A 17,250-nucleotide genomic window follows, 5' to 3' on the forward strand; every position below is an offset into this window, starting at 1 on the left:
TCAGAATAAAAAGAGGCTGCAAATCTATTCTATAAACTTTATTTATTCATAAACTTAAGTGCCAAAATAACAAACAATAATTTGAACAACCAAATATTTCGTTGAAGCGCACTCTAGAACAATATAACATTATTATTATGATGCATTTGTGGATGAGTAGTGTGCTGTGCAGGACAGATCACGAATCACGACACTGCTCAGCAATTAATGGACAAGTTTAGTATAAATGCAAAACTGTGTTTTGGTTGATTCGATGATTCATAAATCAATGCTTTTAGCCAACTGTAAATCAATCAATACCTCTACTTTTGGTTATGACAAAACTTTTATACTTTGAGCAGAATTTCTTTCAATCAACTTCAACAAAAATGGTTCCAAAGATTAAATAATTATCAAAAATGAAAATAATATAGAGTAATATATTAACGTTCTTAAGCCCAGTCTTCGAGGCTCAAGATATTAAAAATTGATGATGTATAGGTGGTTCAATCCAGATTCACATGCTTAGAGGAGAGATCCACTTGAAATATCCAAAATTTGCAGTATTTTTATGGAATTACATTCCAGTAATTTAGATGCCATAAAACTAATTAATCAATCTAAAGGTATAAAGATTTCAAGTGGTTCTGTCTTTAAAGGGGTCGCCATTGTATTTCCCAAGAATCACAGAAACATTCTGAGATTGCAGATTTGTCAGGTTGAGGGGAGAAATTTTTCCACTCACACTTACAGACCCCTTGATGGCGTTCAAATTAAGAATCTTGTGCAGAAGAGACTACATTCAAACCGTAACAACTTATAGTTAATCCAGCAGCTGCTTTTGAAAACTGTTCTCTTTGTTCCCTTAAACCCAGAGTTCAACAACATGACGGATTATTTTACAATTCAACGCGCTCAGCTGGCTTTGCGGTGGTAGGTTGTTTCACAACCGGCTTTACGGTCGTCGGGGCAGCTTTGGTGGTTGCTCGAGGGGTGGTGGTTGGAGGTTTGGTTGTGGTTGTGGTTGCTTTCGTTGTAGGTGGTTTTGTGGTTGGGGCCTGCGTTGTTGGCGGTTTGGTCGGAGCTTTGGTAGTCGTCGTTTCCGTTGTCGTTGTGGGTTTTGGAGTTGTTGTTGTGGGTCTTGTTGTCATTGTAGTTGTTGTGGGTCTGGGAGTTGTCGTTGTGGTTGTTGTTGTGGTGGTGGTGGTGGTGGTGGTGGAGGTTGTTGTGGTGGTTGTTTTCCCCGCCTCTTCCTTTTGCAGGTCGGACAGCTTAACGCGGATGGGCACGCGGGTTTTGAGCCGGCCAAGGAAGGTGTTGAATGGCGAGCCAAAGTAGTAGGTGTTGTCATGCAGAATGATGTCGCTGATGCCCACCACCCTGTTGTCCTTGCTCTGCAGTGTGGTTATCACCTCGCCAGACTCGTTCACTTCCAGCACGATCAGCGCTTTGGTCGCAAACGGGGTCATAAACTCGAAGCTGCCCAACTGTAAGAAAAACTAACCGTTTGTATCGGGTGGTAAAATTGAAAGTTAGGAAATAAATTCAAAAAAATCAAGTTAACGTAGAGATATTAAAATTAAACAAAAAAATGTAACGTTAGAGACACCTGAAGTTACTTCTGTGATGATATTTCAGATAATTTCAGGAAGTCAAACATGTATCGTCAATCGCTTTCTCTCGTTAAAGGGAATCTTTACACCAAAAATCCACGCGATTGAACTAAATGTAATTTTTTAAACCTTTTCTAAATAAGCATTGACAAGTCTATAATTCCAGATTGAATAGAATTGACTATAAACACGTTTTAGGCAGCAAATATTATGAAAAGAAAATTTCCCAGCGAGTTGTTAAGACTTACCATGTGAGTGAAGGTTCCTGTGTAGACATTGGGGTAGTATTTGTTAACAAGGTAGAAAGGCGCCTTGAGAACGCAGATGAGTCGGGCCAAAAACTTCCTAACCAGTGGGTAAGGGGCAATCACGTCGGACAATACAGGCATCGTGTTGAATCGGGCGGCCACTAGCGGCACAAAGAAACTTCCGTGTCCTGTTTGTCTCAGGTTGTCAGGCATGCCGGGCAGTCCATCAATGAACACTTCACTTTGACCAGCCTTTGGTCCTTTCAGCCAATATCTAGAGATGTTTTAAATTATGCAATATATATAGAGCAGATAATCCTAGTCACCCGAAATATAAAGAACATAAATATAAATACAAAGTAAGGCATCCCACTTTATGAGCTCAAGTTAAAAAGCAGAATTTTACCCTTTGAATTTGGCTTTCCATTAAAAAATGGTATTTCGAGCTTGTAAATTATTGAAAGGCATAGTTAAGTTAAAGACAAAGCGAGTAGCGGGGTTGATTTCGACACTAGTTTCATTTGAAAAGATTTTGATCAGCGATGAGCAAGGCCAGACATTTTCGATAATCGCTGTTTCAAAATTCTCTGTGGTTTGAATTTAGTTTTGCCAGTTTTGGAGGAAAATTTCTGGTGATATGAGGCCTGCAAGGAATTTTTTATTTCAAGAAACTCTTACTTTGATTTCTCAGGGAAAACAACTACTGGAAGAGGGCATTACATAGAGGAATTTTAAAATAGGGGAATCGTTCCCTAGAAAATGAAACAATAAGTACCATGTGTCACGAGCGAAATGAAAAAAAATTGTCCTTTCCATTCAACTGAGATTATCAGCAAAAATTTCTAATGTTAAAATAATCCATCTGATCACTAAAATTTGAATTTTCTTTACCTATGCAGTCTTCCGCGAACAGTCTCAGCGATCACGAGGAAATCCTCTTTCAAGGAGAGAGCCACTCCGTTGGCAAAGTGCAAATTATCCATAAGTAACGTGTGCGTCTTGGTTTTCATATCAAACTTGAACAGTCTAAAAATAATCTCTGATTAATAAAATTTATTATAAAAAAAACTCCAGCCGGATTACCTTCCAGAGCCGTCTCCCAGCAGACTCAAGAGGCCATCCTCCAAGTTGGCTTCAGTGCTTGACGTGGTCCAGTACATAGTAGACGCGTCCGAAGACAAAACAAGAGAGTTGACCAAAATGGCTTTCTTCCCTTCAATTGGTTTCTCGGACGAAAAGAGAAGAGAGTGTTCGCCTGGCAGGGGATAAATTTGTCTAATTTGTTTCTTTAGTGGCGAAAAAAGCGTGATTCCTACCAGTCTTAACATTCACTTGGTAAACGCCATACTGTGCGTCAGCAACGTACAGCACTCCGTTCTTGTCAAAGTTCATGCCAAGGATGCGACCGCAATGCACTTCATCCCACATTCCATCTGAAATTCCGTATTTTTGAAGTTAATTTAATGAACCAAAGAATATATCATAGAAAACAAAAGGACAATAAATATTTCCACTAATTTCATAATCAAAAAATAAAACTCGTGACGATTTTTACTGGAAAAAAATGTCTGAACAATTTCTAAATTGACTTAAATGATGTAAGTTTTTTATGGTGTGTTGCAGAGGAAAAAACTAAACACATTCTGTAAGCCGATGAAATTTCAATTTTTTAACTAACATGTGTACCAACATTTTCTTGCAATATTTTTGTATTAAAAACTTAAAATGAAAAACTGAAAAGTTGTCAAATTATTTTTTTACGATTCTCTTCAGTGACCAAAATTGAACCTCAGTCAGTTCAGAAACCAAACTATTTTTTCAAACATTAAATAAGCTTTTTGAAAATTTCTCAGCCAAAGTAAAAATTTGGAATTCCGGAAGTTAAAAATATGACGATTTTTCACACTTAAATTGTCTTCCAAGTTTGATTTTAAATTCCCATTAGCAATGTAAAATTTAGTTTGTTTGTTAGAACACTACAAAAAGTCCAAAATTTAAAAACAAACATCAACATACCACAGGGGTGCGACAGATCGGCAACATCCACCAAAGTATCGCCAACAACCTTGACGAGCCTGCCTCCTTTGAGTCCTGTGTACACCGTGCCATCAAAAATAGCAAAACCCTCAGGTCCCTTGATTTCCTGATTGAACAGCTTCTCGATTCCATCCAGTTTATCATTCACGGCGAACACGCCCTTCAGCTCGACCGGCTCGGTTACGCTGCAAATTCCAGAGTGAAATTTCGCACACACAAAAAAATGAGGTTGGTACCTGAAGGCGGTGAAGCTCATCTGCGGCGGGATGCCGGGTAGGAAAACCAGGACGCAGAAGACGACCGCCCCCTCGAAGATTCGGCGAAACAGCCACGAACAACACGCCGACATTATTTTGACTCACTCTAGACCATCAAAGGGAGAAAGAAGGAGAGAAAAAGCGCCGATTCATTCAACTCTTTCCATCGTCTAGGTCGGCAGACGGACACGCAGCAGCTGCTTCTCTCTTGCAAGAAGCTGAAAAGGGGGGCGGTGTAGCGGAAAGAGGGTAAACACGGATGGTCATTGGCCGAATCCACGCGGCATCTCATTGGAAGCGGGCGGGATGGTGTGAAACCGCGCGAAGAATTCGGGGAAATTTTTCTGCTCGAGGGGTTTTTCACGCAAATAGGCCACGAGTAACAGCCGTGAAATGGTCTCAAAGTGTTAATTTCATGTTTTGCGGTTTTGCGGTACAACGTAGAATATTAAACAAATAAAACCAGCTTAAGTATATGATTGAAAGAAATTCTTATATTAAGGAAACTAGAGGGATGCGACGTATTGGTTTTTTAGTTCTAATTTGACGATTAGATACTACAAGAAAATATCGAAAATATTAGTAAAAATGTAAATATACGAAATTTATTCAGCTTTCAGAATAGATTTAGTTTTTTTTGCGGTTAGCTATTAAAATATTACATATATCCCCTGGACAAAAACTTAATTCAAGTTTTCCTCAGAACGTCAAAATCGGCACACCGATCGATTTGTCTCATCCAAAATTGTGTATGAACCACTTTCATCCTAATTGACCATTTATTTTTGTTGTTTTTAAATCGATTTAAAATTGTTGGTCATCTTCCTCAGTCGCTGCAAGCGTTGAATAAAAAAAATGATTTTTTTTTCTATTCTGATTATGTTGGGGATTTTAAAAGCAAAGAAAATTCATCTTTACGGATGATTTTCCACAGATTTCATTTTTTTTTATTCTTTCAACAAATAAGATGCTAAAAAGGAATCACAGAGCAAATTAAAAGTCCAGCACCTGAGAATGATTCCATCGGCGTGGAGCATAATTATACGTATCATAACTGCAGTATTAATACAATCATTTGTGTGTTTGTGTTTACAGTGTAATAAATTAGCCATACAAGATACAGTGCGCACAAACACACAAAATAAAATAGTCCATCCATCCGAGACTTAATCAGTAAAAACGCATTTATTCGATGAATGAGTTCAGTTTGACAAATATTTTCATTCGAATTAAGTTCAGTTCAGTGGTAAAAATCAATTAAGTTTTTTGCTGCCTCTGCCAGTCTAATTCCAGTATTGCATTTAAACACGTACATATTATTATAAATATTTGTACATTCCTCTGTTCTAATCCATTTCACCAATGGAATTACATTAAAATATTTTTTTCATCGTGGAGTCCCGACTGTTTATTGTCTGCTGGCTGATCGTCAGGCATATTAATGTAATATGTACTTGAGATTTGTGACACAAAGGAAGCACTACGGAAATACAGTGGCAACCGCAAAGCACGCCGTGCTTTTCCAGGAGCAGCTTAAAAGGCACTCAAAATGTATCTTTACACCAAGCATGTTAAGTACTTCATTTGAGGGATCACAGCTGTATGTAGTGATGTTTCCTTCAAACGCACGTTGAATAAATCTCTGCTCTAAATGTGTATGCACTCTCTTGGACACACGAGTTTGTTTCGCTGAAGAACCTGAAAAAGTCGGTCAGTGTGAATAAAGGGTTAGCTCCCTGCAGTTTTTTCATGCGTTTATACCTGCGTCAGACGAGTAGATGGTCACACAACCCAGCTGTGAACAACTCCTGGAATATAGAAACAAAAATTAAAATATGAACAAGAAATATTGCTGTGAAATTTAGACGGTTGACTATTTTTTACGAACTTCTAAATGCGGCATTATCAAATGAGCACGAATCTTACAATTTTAAGTCATTTCAATAATTCTTAGAATAATTTTAAGCTGCGTAAAATGTACACATTAGCTAAAAGGTCTGTGATCAACCGAATTTTAGGTTCTGGCTGAAACCAGGTCTCTTATGCTCCAGAGGTTTACGTTCTATTTGATATTTTCCAAAACACCTTTTAGCTCTTTTTAGTTAGAAATAAATTAATTGCGCAAATATTAAAATATTTTGAACCTTTAGATATCAGAAAAGTCGCAAAAAAATTAGTTGTCCTACAAACAAACAAAACTTCAGCTTTTGTTTTAATTTGATCAATGAAAATACAGTTTTTTTAAATTTTAGTCACAAATTTTCAAATAAAACAATCAATTTTAGATTTCGAATTTGCTCAACAATGAATAAAGCCGGACGTTTGCTGTTTCAGAATGATCTGTGATTTTTATTAGTATGTAAAGTACTGCAGGGCCAAAACAGCTGCTGTACATTACGACGATAATGTTATATATTTAATTTTTTCTTATATAATTTTCACTAATAGCTGACCATTCTGAATTACCGAGTAGAATCAGTCTAATTAAATTTAATTATTACCCTGCATGTGTATTTATTTCTTTTTCTTAAAATTTTGAATTTCCATGTCAATTAAGTCCGTTAGTGATCACATACAGAACAAGCAAACAGAATCACTTTTTATTACAGTAGAAATTGATAATTTCAAACTAAAACTGTTTTAATGTGCAAAAAGTCTCGGGGAAAGTTAATAACCTCTAATAATCGCGATTTTCCTGCGTTTATATTGCGATTAAAATTCACCAAATCAACCAAAAAATCTCACAACACTAGAAACATACATGACATAATGTTATTTTATACATGACAGTGAATGATTTTGGGGGAAAAAATCTAAAAAACGGCAAAAAGAAGACTCGGGAAAAGAAGACGCAAAGATATTTTGTTACTCACGTCTTGATGGGAAGTTACTGTGAGTGACTCTGATATGAATGTCTTGCGTTTCTGACTCGGTTACATCTAAAAACACAATATCGTCAGAATTAAAATCCACCTCATTTTTCCACCAACAAGGTGCAATTTTGCACAACATATAGGGTTGAGAATTTAAGACGGTCGACAATTTTTTTTCTGCGCGTCTTATAGAATTCTAGACACCATGGCACCAAATTAGCACTAATCAATCATTTTAATACCATTATTTAGTCACTTTTTAAAAAATGTTCGAAATCGGGCAATTCTACCAAAATCAATTGCAATCACTAGTAAAGCTAGATAAACACCTTAAAAATGTGGACAATGGTCTAATATTTCAGTAAATTTCAGATTTTCCAACAAATATATTTCATGTATTTCAAAATTACAAAATTTAAGAATCTATTAATTGACAAACCCATTTCTAGGTTACAAGGCATAATTCACAAAGATAAAACAAAAATTTCACTCCAAACTTAAGTTTTCTCTATTTTATCGTGTCTGTCTCAATTTTGTTAGTTGGTTTTTAATTGGAAACAGATTTTTTAGCTCCAGCAAGTAGCGAGTCGGTGCTGATGCGCCTTCCAGCCCTTTAAACTGTTTGTATTAAAAAAATAATATTGCGTATAATTTTAAATTGACCAATTAGCTGACAAGTGAACACGATGTTACAGTTTTGCAGCCCCCAAAAAATTTCATGTATGTTGGCTAGAAAATTGCTGATAAAAATGGATAAAAAGTCACAAACCACTCAAATATATTCGTTTCAATATTGTCGAGTAAACCGTCTAAAATTTCCAACCCTGGATACTTTTATTAATCAAATGACAGAAAAAAATCTCACCTGCTTTGATTAAACACAGAGAGTTAATCAGCCACACTCGAGAGTAGTTTTCGTCGCCAGGGGAAAACACACAGTTTGTTTTTAAAATATTAGTTGCATTCGAGAGAAAACGATAATATTATTTTGAGCAAACAGGTTAGTTTCTCTCGCTGTCTCAAATGGAGGGGGAGGAGGGGGAGGTGGTTGGTTGCTCCGGGGGTGGTCCCGCAGGAGGCGGCGAAGGCGGCATGCGGCGGGGGTGGCAGTAGCAGCCGGGGGGACACGGAGGCAGCGGCCTGGGGGCGGTACCTAGGGAGATGCGCGGCATCTCGCACTGCTCGCACTTCCTCAGGGCGGGGTGGTTGCGGAATGTGCACACCGAACACGTCCAGTGCGGACCGTCTTCGTCCTCTACCTCAGGCCCGCCTGTCCGCGGCGTCGCACCGCGAATTTCGTTCCTCAACCGCCATGAACCTGGAGTAATTGAGAATTTAATTAATTAAATTGTTTATGAAACTAAAAATGTTAAAAATCATCAGCGTAAAAAATTTATGATGTAACAAAAATGCTTTTAAGTGGGTTGACACAATCTAAATTGGATTTTATTTTAGTTCCCAAAGGCAGTTGATCAAATTGTTCGTTTTATAAATTGAGCGATAGTGAAAAGAGGAACATTTGCTACATTTTTGAAATTAAAGTTGTGCCAATTTTCTCCAAAATTTACAGCGTTTGACTATGCTTACTAGGCAGATTTTTATCCCTCTCGTTGATATATATCCAATGGTTCATGACACTTTTTGGGGAAACTTTTGGTTGAGAAAATAAAAAATTAATAAAAAAGGAAAATAAAAACTCTGAATGGAATGAGAAATTTATTTTCCTATTCAACATCTTAAATCTAGTCGTTGTCTCATCATTCCCTTGCAGACAAAACAAAAGATTTGATTTACTCTGAAACTGTTGATTTTCCGTTATAGTTGTAGTCCTGTGCTCTGGACTTATATTTTGGTAAAATTCTTCATCAGTCTCACCCAGTGGCACTGCAAACACCAAATTAAAGTCAAACTTTACAATTCGAGGACATATAGATGTTAAAAAATATATTATTGTAAATGGAACAAAAAATTTTCAAAATTTGAGTGCTGTTGGAATTTTTGAAATTAGCCTTCAAGATAGCTGCCAAGCGCTGGACAAAAAACGCGGCCATATTGTGACGTCTTCACTTCTTACTTGGGGTGGCAAAGTGTTAATTTTACAGTGAATCGTTAGATTTTTCTGTGTTGCTCATGCTCTTTAAACCTAAAAATCGGCAAGGAACAACAATCAGGGCGTGTCCTGGAAATCAGTAGCCATGACACTAATGACGTCACAATATGGCCGCTCTCTTTGTCCAGCGCTAGGCAGCTAACATATTATGGAAGCCAATTTAAAAATTTTCAACAGAACTCAGATTTTCAAATTTTTTTTAGTTTCAAAAAGCGAAATAGAACTTTTGCGACATCCATGTCTTTCAAATGTGAAATAAGAAAAAATTACCAGTCGTGTTGTGTAAATCAACTTCTTGAGTCATTCTGCTGCACTCCGTTTGCAGCCAGTCCACCTCCGCTTTCAGCTGCTGAACTCGGAGTGCCTGAAAATTCCAATTTGAGCATGATAAGGTGATTTTGGCACCGAAATAGAAAATATTTTGACAATGATGGACCTCAAGGGAAACTTTGGCTCGAAGTCTTTTTTCGCATTGGTGAGAAACGAAATAACAGCTCTGAAGAATCGGATCTGATTGGAGTGAATTTAAATCACGCGTGAAACAATAATAGCTCGACCTGAAGACAAACTGTGAGATTCCACAACATTCAATTCAATAAATTACATAAAACGTTAGTTTTCTATCGCAGGTACGAGGAGAATTAAGATTTCTGGCGCATCTGTGCGTGTCTAAGTGGGTGTCTCATTGTCAATTAATTTAGGCAGGTACACAGACGGACTGAGTACAGAGTTAAAAGTAGAGCTCAAGACGCTGTACACACACACACACACCGACGTGTGTATTTAGGGAAGGGTATTTTAAGCTGGGCGCCAATCCGAGTGCTCAAAAGCCGCCAAGGTGTACGTTATTTATTAAATTAACATTTCCTTTTTCTCTCAAAATTCGATCGAAAATTAGAATATGCGCGGTCTAATTATAACGAGAAAAAGAATTTGTGGCTGTTAGAAAGCGAATCTGTCTTGTGAAATGTCGTGGCTCAAAAACAATCCACTGTTATTCTCGGACACTCGTGTGTTTTCGCGTCTTTCTTTGCACTGCCTCATGCCGAGGGGAAGAAGTATTTCGAGCAGACGGCAGTTTGATCAATAAATATTGCCAGAGGCACGTTTTCGCATTGGAATTTGTCACCTCTAGGATCAAACTGCTAATGGGTCTATGAAAGCAACCTTAAAATATCAAACGTGATTTAAAATTAACGGAGAGAGGAGAGTTGAATTAAGATAAAAAAAAGATCAGAGCGCCAATTATGTGAATGAATATAATTATCTAAACTGAATTTTTTTAAAGATTTGAATTTTAGACGAAGCATTTCTTCCAGCCGCCATTAAATGCTATGGTACCACGAATGTTTGAGGGTATGGTGGCTGCCACAGGGTGGCGCTTCGAGCACTTCAAGGGATAAGCAAAACTGACTTTTTTCTGTGACCACAAAAAAGTCCGAGCCATCAAATGGTCTCGAAACTTGAGATTTTAAGAAGTTTGACTCATTTTGATAATCTATTATTTCAGACTATTTCTAGAAAACCATAAAATTGGTCACTTGACCAGGATTTTAGCTGTATATAGTATAATCTCATAAAAAAAGGTTAAACTTTACGATTTTCCTTCTGTTTGCTACACATGCCACGCTTTCTTTTTTAAATTTTCGGGGAACCATGGCACACTCCCGTTTGAAGATTCCCGCGAATTTCGTCCTTTTCCAGTGGTCGCTGACCAGAGAACCTTCTATACGTGAGTCAAAAATTGTATTTACAAAAAAATCGGTATTTTGTCCAATGGTAAACTCAAAGGATTTCTATTCACGTTTTAAGTGGAAAAACACACTTGCGGCTGTACAAAAAAATATTTTAAAATATATTTCCAAACATGCATATCATTTATTTTTTACCTGGAGCGATATAAATACTTAAACAAAAATTGGACGAAAAAATAAGATAGCATTAAAACACCATTAAAAACGGATTTTAAAAATGATAATTGTTTTTAAAACGTGCACTAAAAATCTCTCAAACAAATCACTTTTCTCCATAAACCATCTAAAAAGAGTTGACCCAAGTTGACAATTTTTTATTTAAAAAATCATTCTGAAATGCACAACCCTATACTTTGTCATAATATTTACAATATTTTTAGTATCGCGTAATATTACTTAGAAATGTTTTGATTCGGGTTTCGAATCTTGAAAATAACCTAATTTTTTTTCCATATTCCTAGGTAAAATAATTTCAAAATGACACCAAATAAGGGGGATCTAAATGATCAAATTGTATTGAAGTAAAAAAAATACCGTAGCAGTCGCCGAGGAATGCAGTATGGTTTGTCGCGAGGACCTCCTCAGCTCCAAGTCTCTCTCCATGGCCTGGACATCTCGTTTGAGTTGCTCCAACTTCTTCTTTTCACTCTGCAATTCGGCCTCGAGCCGTGCTTTTCGCTCCATTTGGTTCCTCAGAGCTGTAACACGGGTGCCAAAAATGATTATTACTTCAGCCGCAAAAATAGCCAAAGATTTACGCGTTTCGGCATTGCATGTACGGTATTTATTATTAGCGCAGAGAAAATGACGGGAAAAACACAGGGCTAAACGGGTGCGGAATCTAAATAACGCTTAAGAGACAGCGTTTAAAAGTACATCTCGCAGAACGAGTTGCCGGCAAGATAAATCAAATGCGTTATTTCGTTTGGCTGCACTTTGGCTCGCTGCTCTAATAGTCTGGCCGGCTGGCTTGGACGGCTGGCTGGCTTTCTCGGAATACGTGCATTTGAAATATGAAGTAGCACAAGTCGGACGGACACATTGAAAAGAACCTCATGCGCGCGATGTTTGCTTTTCTAAACCTGCAGCACTTCTAACAAGTAAAATTGGCACTCGCACAATGCACACAAACGACGTTGAAAGCAAGGCCGGTGCTGAGTGTTGAAAGTGCACTGAATTTGCCAATTAAATAGCAGTTAAAATTTTAAAATGGCTCATGAATGAGAATATTTGGTTTCCTGGCGAGTTGTGAGCTTGTGAGCCTCATTTATTTTCCCTCAATGTTAACAACTTGTGTTTTTAGAGCGAATACAATGTGCATTGTTTGTTTTAGCAATTAATGCTCGATTCACTTCATTGTGAAATCTAATTGGGATAATTTATTCCTACATTTTTTTAAACTGGCTACTGTGAAATTCTGAAAAAATCATTCTATCGTTTTCGAGAAATATTTTATAAAAAAAGGAGTAAAAAAATACTTTTTGGCGAAATATTCATCTTAATCTCCTAACTATCAAATAATTTGCTCTAAAATTAGTCAAAATTTTCCAATAAAACATCGCTTAACAAGCACACAAGTTTTAATTGTTATATAGGAAGGAATTACGATGCGCAGTGGTTTCCTATATTATGAATTTTATTAAAGTTGTTGCTGTTGGCTGAGTGTGTGGACTGCGACTTGTGGTAGATGGGACGACATCGGAAATGAATAGACTTGGCTGTGTGGCTGAATATGTGTAGTGGTGAGGCTCGGAGAATGGGACGGAATAAAGACTTGGGACGCGTCCGAGTGGGTTCATCAGGGACTTCGGTGAAGCGTGGCGCAACATCCGAAGTGTGGTACCGCTTAAGCCCAGGCGTGCGATCGACAACATCGGGGACGGAAGCTACATCGTCCTGCTGCGATGGCGATCTTTACGTCTTACAGGGCCCTCGTCCAGTTTGTCCTCAGGGTTGGTCCGGTCGTCTAGGCTGCTGCAGGAATTCTCTATCTTTGAATTGCGTCGCGTCGGTTTATATATGCTCGTCAAACAATGTGATTAGTCTGTTGTGTGAATTTGTGTGTTGCAGAATGGTCATTGTTTGACGGAATGTAGGTACCCTACATACGCCCCTTACTGAGACTGGAAGTCATATGCAGGTGGAAAATTTTGAATCTCACTTGCCAGGTCTTGATCGAAGAATTCTGCGTGTTCTTATCTGGATGAATTTGAATAACCTGATTGTTGAGGGCCGTGATGCATTTTGAATTAATTGTTGATTCTTGTTAATTGTTGAGCGGCCTCTTCCAGTTTGAAAAATTCTTGAGAATTGGCTGTCTTCATCCAGCGTCTATCGTCGGGGGTCACCAGAATTATATGGGGGTCTAAATGAGAGTATGACCTTCCATATAAAAAGGGAGTTTATTGGCGGAGTAGGATGGCTGCGTGTCGCTGACTCGGCCCTGGCTCGTCTTCTGGTTCGTCTTCTTCAGATCTTGTCAGCCTCTGGTTGGTGAATAATTGTCGCCGAATCTTCTCTCGCCTTTTATTTAAAATCTAACAATGTGTTGATTGTTGAAAATTAATGTTGAGCGCCGAGCCAATCACGGTGCCCCTACAGTTAAACTGATTGTTGCCATTTTCTTGTATAAGAAGGAAATTCGCATTTTTTAAGCAATGACGAATTTTTACAATATTTTTAACTGTTAATCGAATTGTTAGTTTAAATAATAATCTCAACAGTGTGCAATAATCAAATTAAGGCCAAAAATTTCAGATTTTGCCAAATTTATCGAAAAATAAAATAAACGGTTATTTTTCGATGATATTTTTGCTGGATTTCGATTCATTTATATATATGTCCAACGATGTGTGAATTATACGCGCTAAATTTACTTCCTAACGATATAAATCATGATATAGAGAAGACCGTGCTTGCCGCTTGATTAGCTTAGGAGCATGTTTTCTCAAAAATTTAAACGGTAACCTGGGAAAATTTAAGCTTTTTTCCAAACTTTCAGAGAATTTTTCATGCAAAAAGTTTTCAAACAGTGCAGATGTTTTTGAACCAAATCATGTAGTTTGTATGTTGGAACGAACATTAACGTGTACTCTTCTGCAATAAAAACAGCCTAATTTTGCATCCTTGCCGCGCGGCGTTACACAACTCGGCCAGCGTCCGAAATAGCAAATTCATCCTAAGATTGCGTGCTTGCATTGGACGCGACCTGGTTTGCAATTTCGATCAACACGGTGAAGGCGGTCATAAAAATACATCAGCATAAAGTAAACAGAGCAATTGTGTGTGTGCTTTGCGCGCGCCGCGGGCCGAGCAGCCAAAGAGCCGTGGGTTGCGGAGGCTTACCAGCTTTATTTTTGTTTTGTTGGTGTAGAGAAGTGACGTCAAGCAAGTTTGGATCTTAATTTGCAGTTATTCGGAGAGCTCTCGCCCTCGCCAATGGATGGAATGCTCGCTGCCCCGCCTTTCTAAGGGCGAATCCAATTCACAGCTGATATTTCCGGAAAAAACAACAAAATTTCCGTCTATTATGGGTATCTCTTGCATTTTACCCTCAAATCCATTTAACCTAAAATGTGCTGGTCAAAAGCTTAGAGGTGAAAATATTTATTCAAAATTAATTTTAAATCCATTTCTGGACATTAAAATTACTCGTTTTACGCCATTGGAAAATGTATGATGAATGATGATTACTTTTTAGAGTAAGAATTTTTTCAATATTTTTAATTTTAAATAGGAGAATTTTGGCGTTTAATAAACTTTTGGCCTCTCATGCATGGCTAAAATTAAATCGGAGAGAGGTTGCGTTTTCCTAGGATTTTTATTGGAGGAATAATAGATTCAAATTTAAAAACTTTTTAAAGTTTGCATCTCAAATAAAAAATTATTTCCGAAAAAACACTGGAAAAGTCTGTTTGTCAATTTGCGAACCCTGGAATCGAATCGGCGCGACGAGCACCACCGTCACTGCCGCAGCCGATCTGCTCGAATGTGTCGGCACGCACCCGCAGACAATAGCCAGGGAAAACCAGACGCGTTCGGTTGCTCTGGCCGCCCATTAGCCGCACCAATATTGAAATAGCTTCGCGGAAGGCCGCGCACCACTAAATTTGGACGGATCCGCTAGCGCGCGCACACCACACACCGAACACTTTAACTTCCGCGTCACGGCCTTTCAAAATTAGCAGACAATTGTGCACACGAACGACTTACGGCCGCATATTGCTAAATATGCAACGCGTGTGTCCTATTCGAAAGAGGGAAGCCCGAAGGTTATTAAGTGGACTTTTGCTCATTCTTCCCTTGAATAGGAAAATGTTTGTCAATCATCAAACATGATAAATTTATTTCCAAAGACATTTTTCACCAATTTAATATTTTTTGTCGTGAAGAAAAATTTGTTAAAATGAAGCTAAACCCAATTTTTAAGGGAGTCTAGTACTGTAAAAATTTTCAGTATTTAAATAATTTAAAAAAAATCAGACGATTTTAGCCCAGAATTTTTAAATATTTATATTGACAGTATATATATTTAATTAAATTTCTCATTCTATTTATGGATTTATTTTCCTATTTAAAATCTTATTTTTTTTGCTCTTTTTATCCTTGTCCGTCCGAGGACCGGGAAGGGCGCGCACTGCACTAGCACGAATGCTGAAACCCGGGTCCCAATAACACCGCGAACGGATAACATGGGCGCACCAGGCAGCACAGGGACCCAGCCCACTGAGGGGCCACTTGCCTCTGCACCGAGGACTGCATTGAAACGCTAGACATTTGTCCCGTGAAGCCAAATCACGCATACTGGAAAGGTGCAAACCAGCAAGTAGCGAGTCGGCGCCGGTGCGCCTCCCAGCCCGTCGAGCAATTTGAGAAATTCGAGTCACTAAACTAACCACTTTTTGCCATTTCTGACATTGGGTAGCCAGTATTAGATCTCCGAACTGCTCAAATACCTCACATTGCTTTGACACTCCTGAGAGTGCCTTAACAATGCGAGCCAACGGGCTGGTTCTCTTATATATATATGTTATATTAAAAACCGTGCCGTCCGAGTTTTGGAGTCTGAACGTCGTTCTTGCGATGATTCTGTAGTATCATTGGTTTTAGTTAATTAAATTTCAAGCTTCTGAATAATATAAAAAAGGTCTTGGCCAGCCACACCAGCTGTCACTGTAGACTTTGACGACTTTGTCGAATTGACGACTTTGTCGAATTGACGACTTTGGACCCTTTTAACTGCACCTTACAAATTTCATTCAGTTTCGCCTATTAAATACATTATAACTCAATACACCAGGGAAATTCCTCACATCCCCGTTAATATTTCATGTAATGACGCCATCTCAATGGCGACTAGTATAATGTATATTAAATCATTCAAGTACAAGCCCCAAAAATTCTCTGTCATTTATAGAGAATATTTGTGTAATAATTGAGTGATCGTCGAGATCAAAGAAAGCAATTAGAAGTTTTGGGAGCGCACAAACAATACAGGCAGGCGATTGAGCGTTCGAAATAGACGGCCTTCTCGTGTCCACGGCAGTGTCTGCGGTGTGGGCGTGCATGAAATGCGAAATGTGCTTGCCGTCGCACACCTGCCAGAAATATTTAATCGCGCGTCTTTTCATAACTTTCGCCCGCCTGTCGACGTGCGATCTGGCCAAAATGTTGCACGGCTGCACGCATACACTACTTAATTTTAGCTGCTTCACAGGAATTCAAGAGCAAGCGTCAGGTGCTAGAAAGCATTTTGTGATGTCGTACGTGACGGAAAAATTAGCCCTCCTGCCAAAGACGATTAGTTGCGGATTTTTAAGATGCTGCCACTTTCCTAGTGAGAGTAGTGGGCCTAGCCTCGTTACTCTGTACTTGCATCCGGTTATTTATGAGTTTATATTTCCAAGAGTGGTACATTTTTTGGACTAAAAATAATTTCTACAGCCTGCTTGGTTGAAAAAATTTCACACTTGACAATTTTAATTTTCTCAAAGTCAAAAAATTTATATGCATGGTTTTTAAAATAATAATAGAATTTGTTTAAAATTACTAAGAACCACAAAATAATGATATGTCGGACAAAATCGTGAAATGTTTCTCCCAATAGATACGTTCTGAAGTGCAAAGCCACCCGAAAGGAAAGGAGAAAGCGTGGGGCTGCAGAGAGAAAGAGTCCAATCCACAAAGGTCCCTTTCACTGTTCGTTCTCAGGTACGTCTGTGTAATGTACCCTTCTTTAGCCCCTGAGTCCACTGTTTTTGCGGTCCCGAGCGCTCGTCGCCTTGACATCCTCATAGCACGCACGAAAAATATCAACACAATTTACATCAAAAGCCATATTTTAATTTTAAATGTTGTATGTTACATTATTGTTTTTAAC

At 38.3% G+C, this 17,250-nt stretch overlaps 2 protein-coding genes across 8 annotated transcripts in view; both read right to left on the reverse strand.

Annotated features, from left to right (window-relative positions):
• Positions 1–23: 23 nt before the first annotated feature.
• LOC135939403 (adipocyte plasma membrane-associated protein Hemomucin-like) lies at positions 24–4,367 on the reverse strand. Of its 2 annotated transcripts, none has more exons than XM_065483744.1 (7): positions 4,114–4,367; positions 3,857–4,062; positions 3,157–3,273; positions 2,924–3,095; positions 2,732–2,866; positions 1,841–2,114; positions 24–1,478 (listed from the first exon to the last, which is right to left on the reverse strand). In XM_065483744.1, the coding sequence occupies exons 1-7, from the start codon at positions 4,224–4,226 to the stop codon at positions 879–881; spliced, it is 1,617 nt and encodes a 538-aa protein (XP_065339816.1). In that variant the 5' UTR covers positions 4,227–4,367; the 3' UTR covers positions 24–878. The 2 variants fall into 2 exon arrangements, with proteins under 2 accessions (XP_065339816.1, XP_065339817.1); XM_065483745.1 differs by having other exon boundaries at positions 24–1,466; positions 4,114–4,366.
• A 680-nt stretch (positions 4,368–5,047) lies between these two features.
• Positions 5,048–17,250, reverse strand: part of LOC135939516 (TGF-beta-activated kinase 1 and MAP3K7-binding protein 2-like) — a 42,587-nt gene continuing 30,384 nt past the window's right edge. For 3 of the 6 annotated variants that reach the window (XR_010574745.1, XR_010574746.1, XR_010574747.1), the window contains 7 exons: positions 11,406–11,569; positions 9,388–9,481; positions 8,802–8,891; positions 7,873–8,325; positions 7,008–7,073; positions 5,896–5,942; positions 5,048–5,832 (listed from right to left, as the gene is read on the reverse strand). Coding sequence is in view for 3 of the 6 variants with exons in the window: in XM_065483968.1 (XP_065340040.1) it covers positions 5,917–5,942; positions 7,008–7,073; positions 8,161–8,325; positions 8,802–8,891; positions 9,388–9,481; positions 11,406–11,569 (605 nt within the window). In the remaining 3 variants the exon portion in view is untranslated. The remainder of the gene's footprint in view (positions 5,833–5,895; positions 5,943–7,007; positions 7,074–7,872; positions 8,326–8,801; positions 8,892–9,387; positions 9,482–11,405; positions 11,570–17,250) is intronic. The other 3 variants (XM_065483968.1, XM_065483971.1, XM_065483970.1) reach the window with 2 other exon arrangements.

Source organism: Cloeon dipterum, chromosome 3, assembly GCF_949628265.1.
Source record: "Cloeon dipterum chromosome 3, ieCloDipt1.1, whole genome shotgun sequence".
Lineage (NCBI taxonomy): Eukaryota > Metazoa > Arthropoda > Insecta > Ephemeroptera > Baetidae > Cloeon > Cloeon dipterum.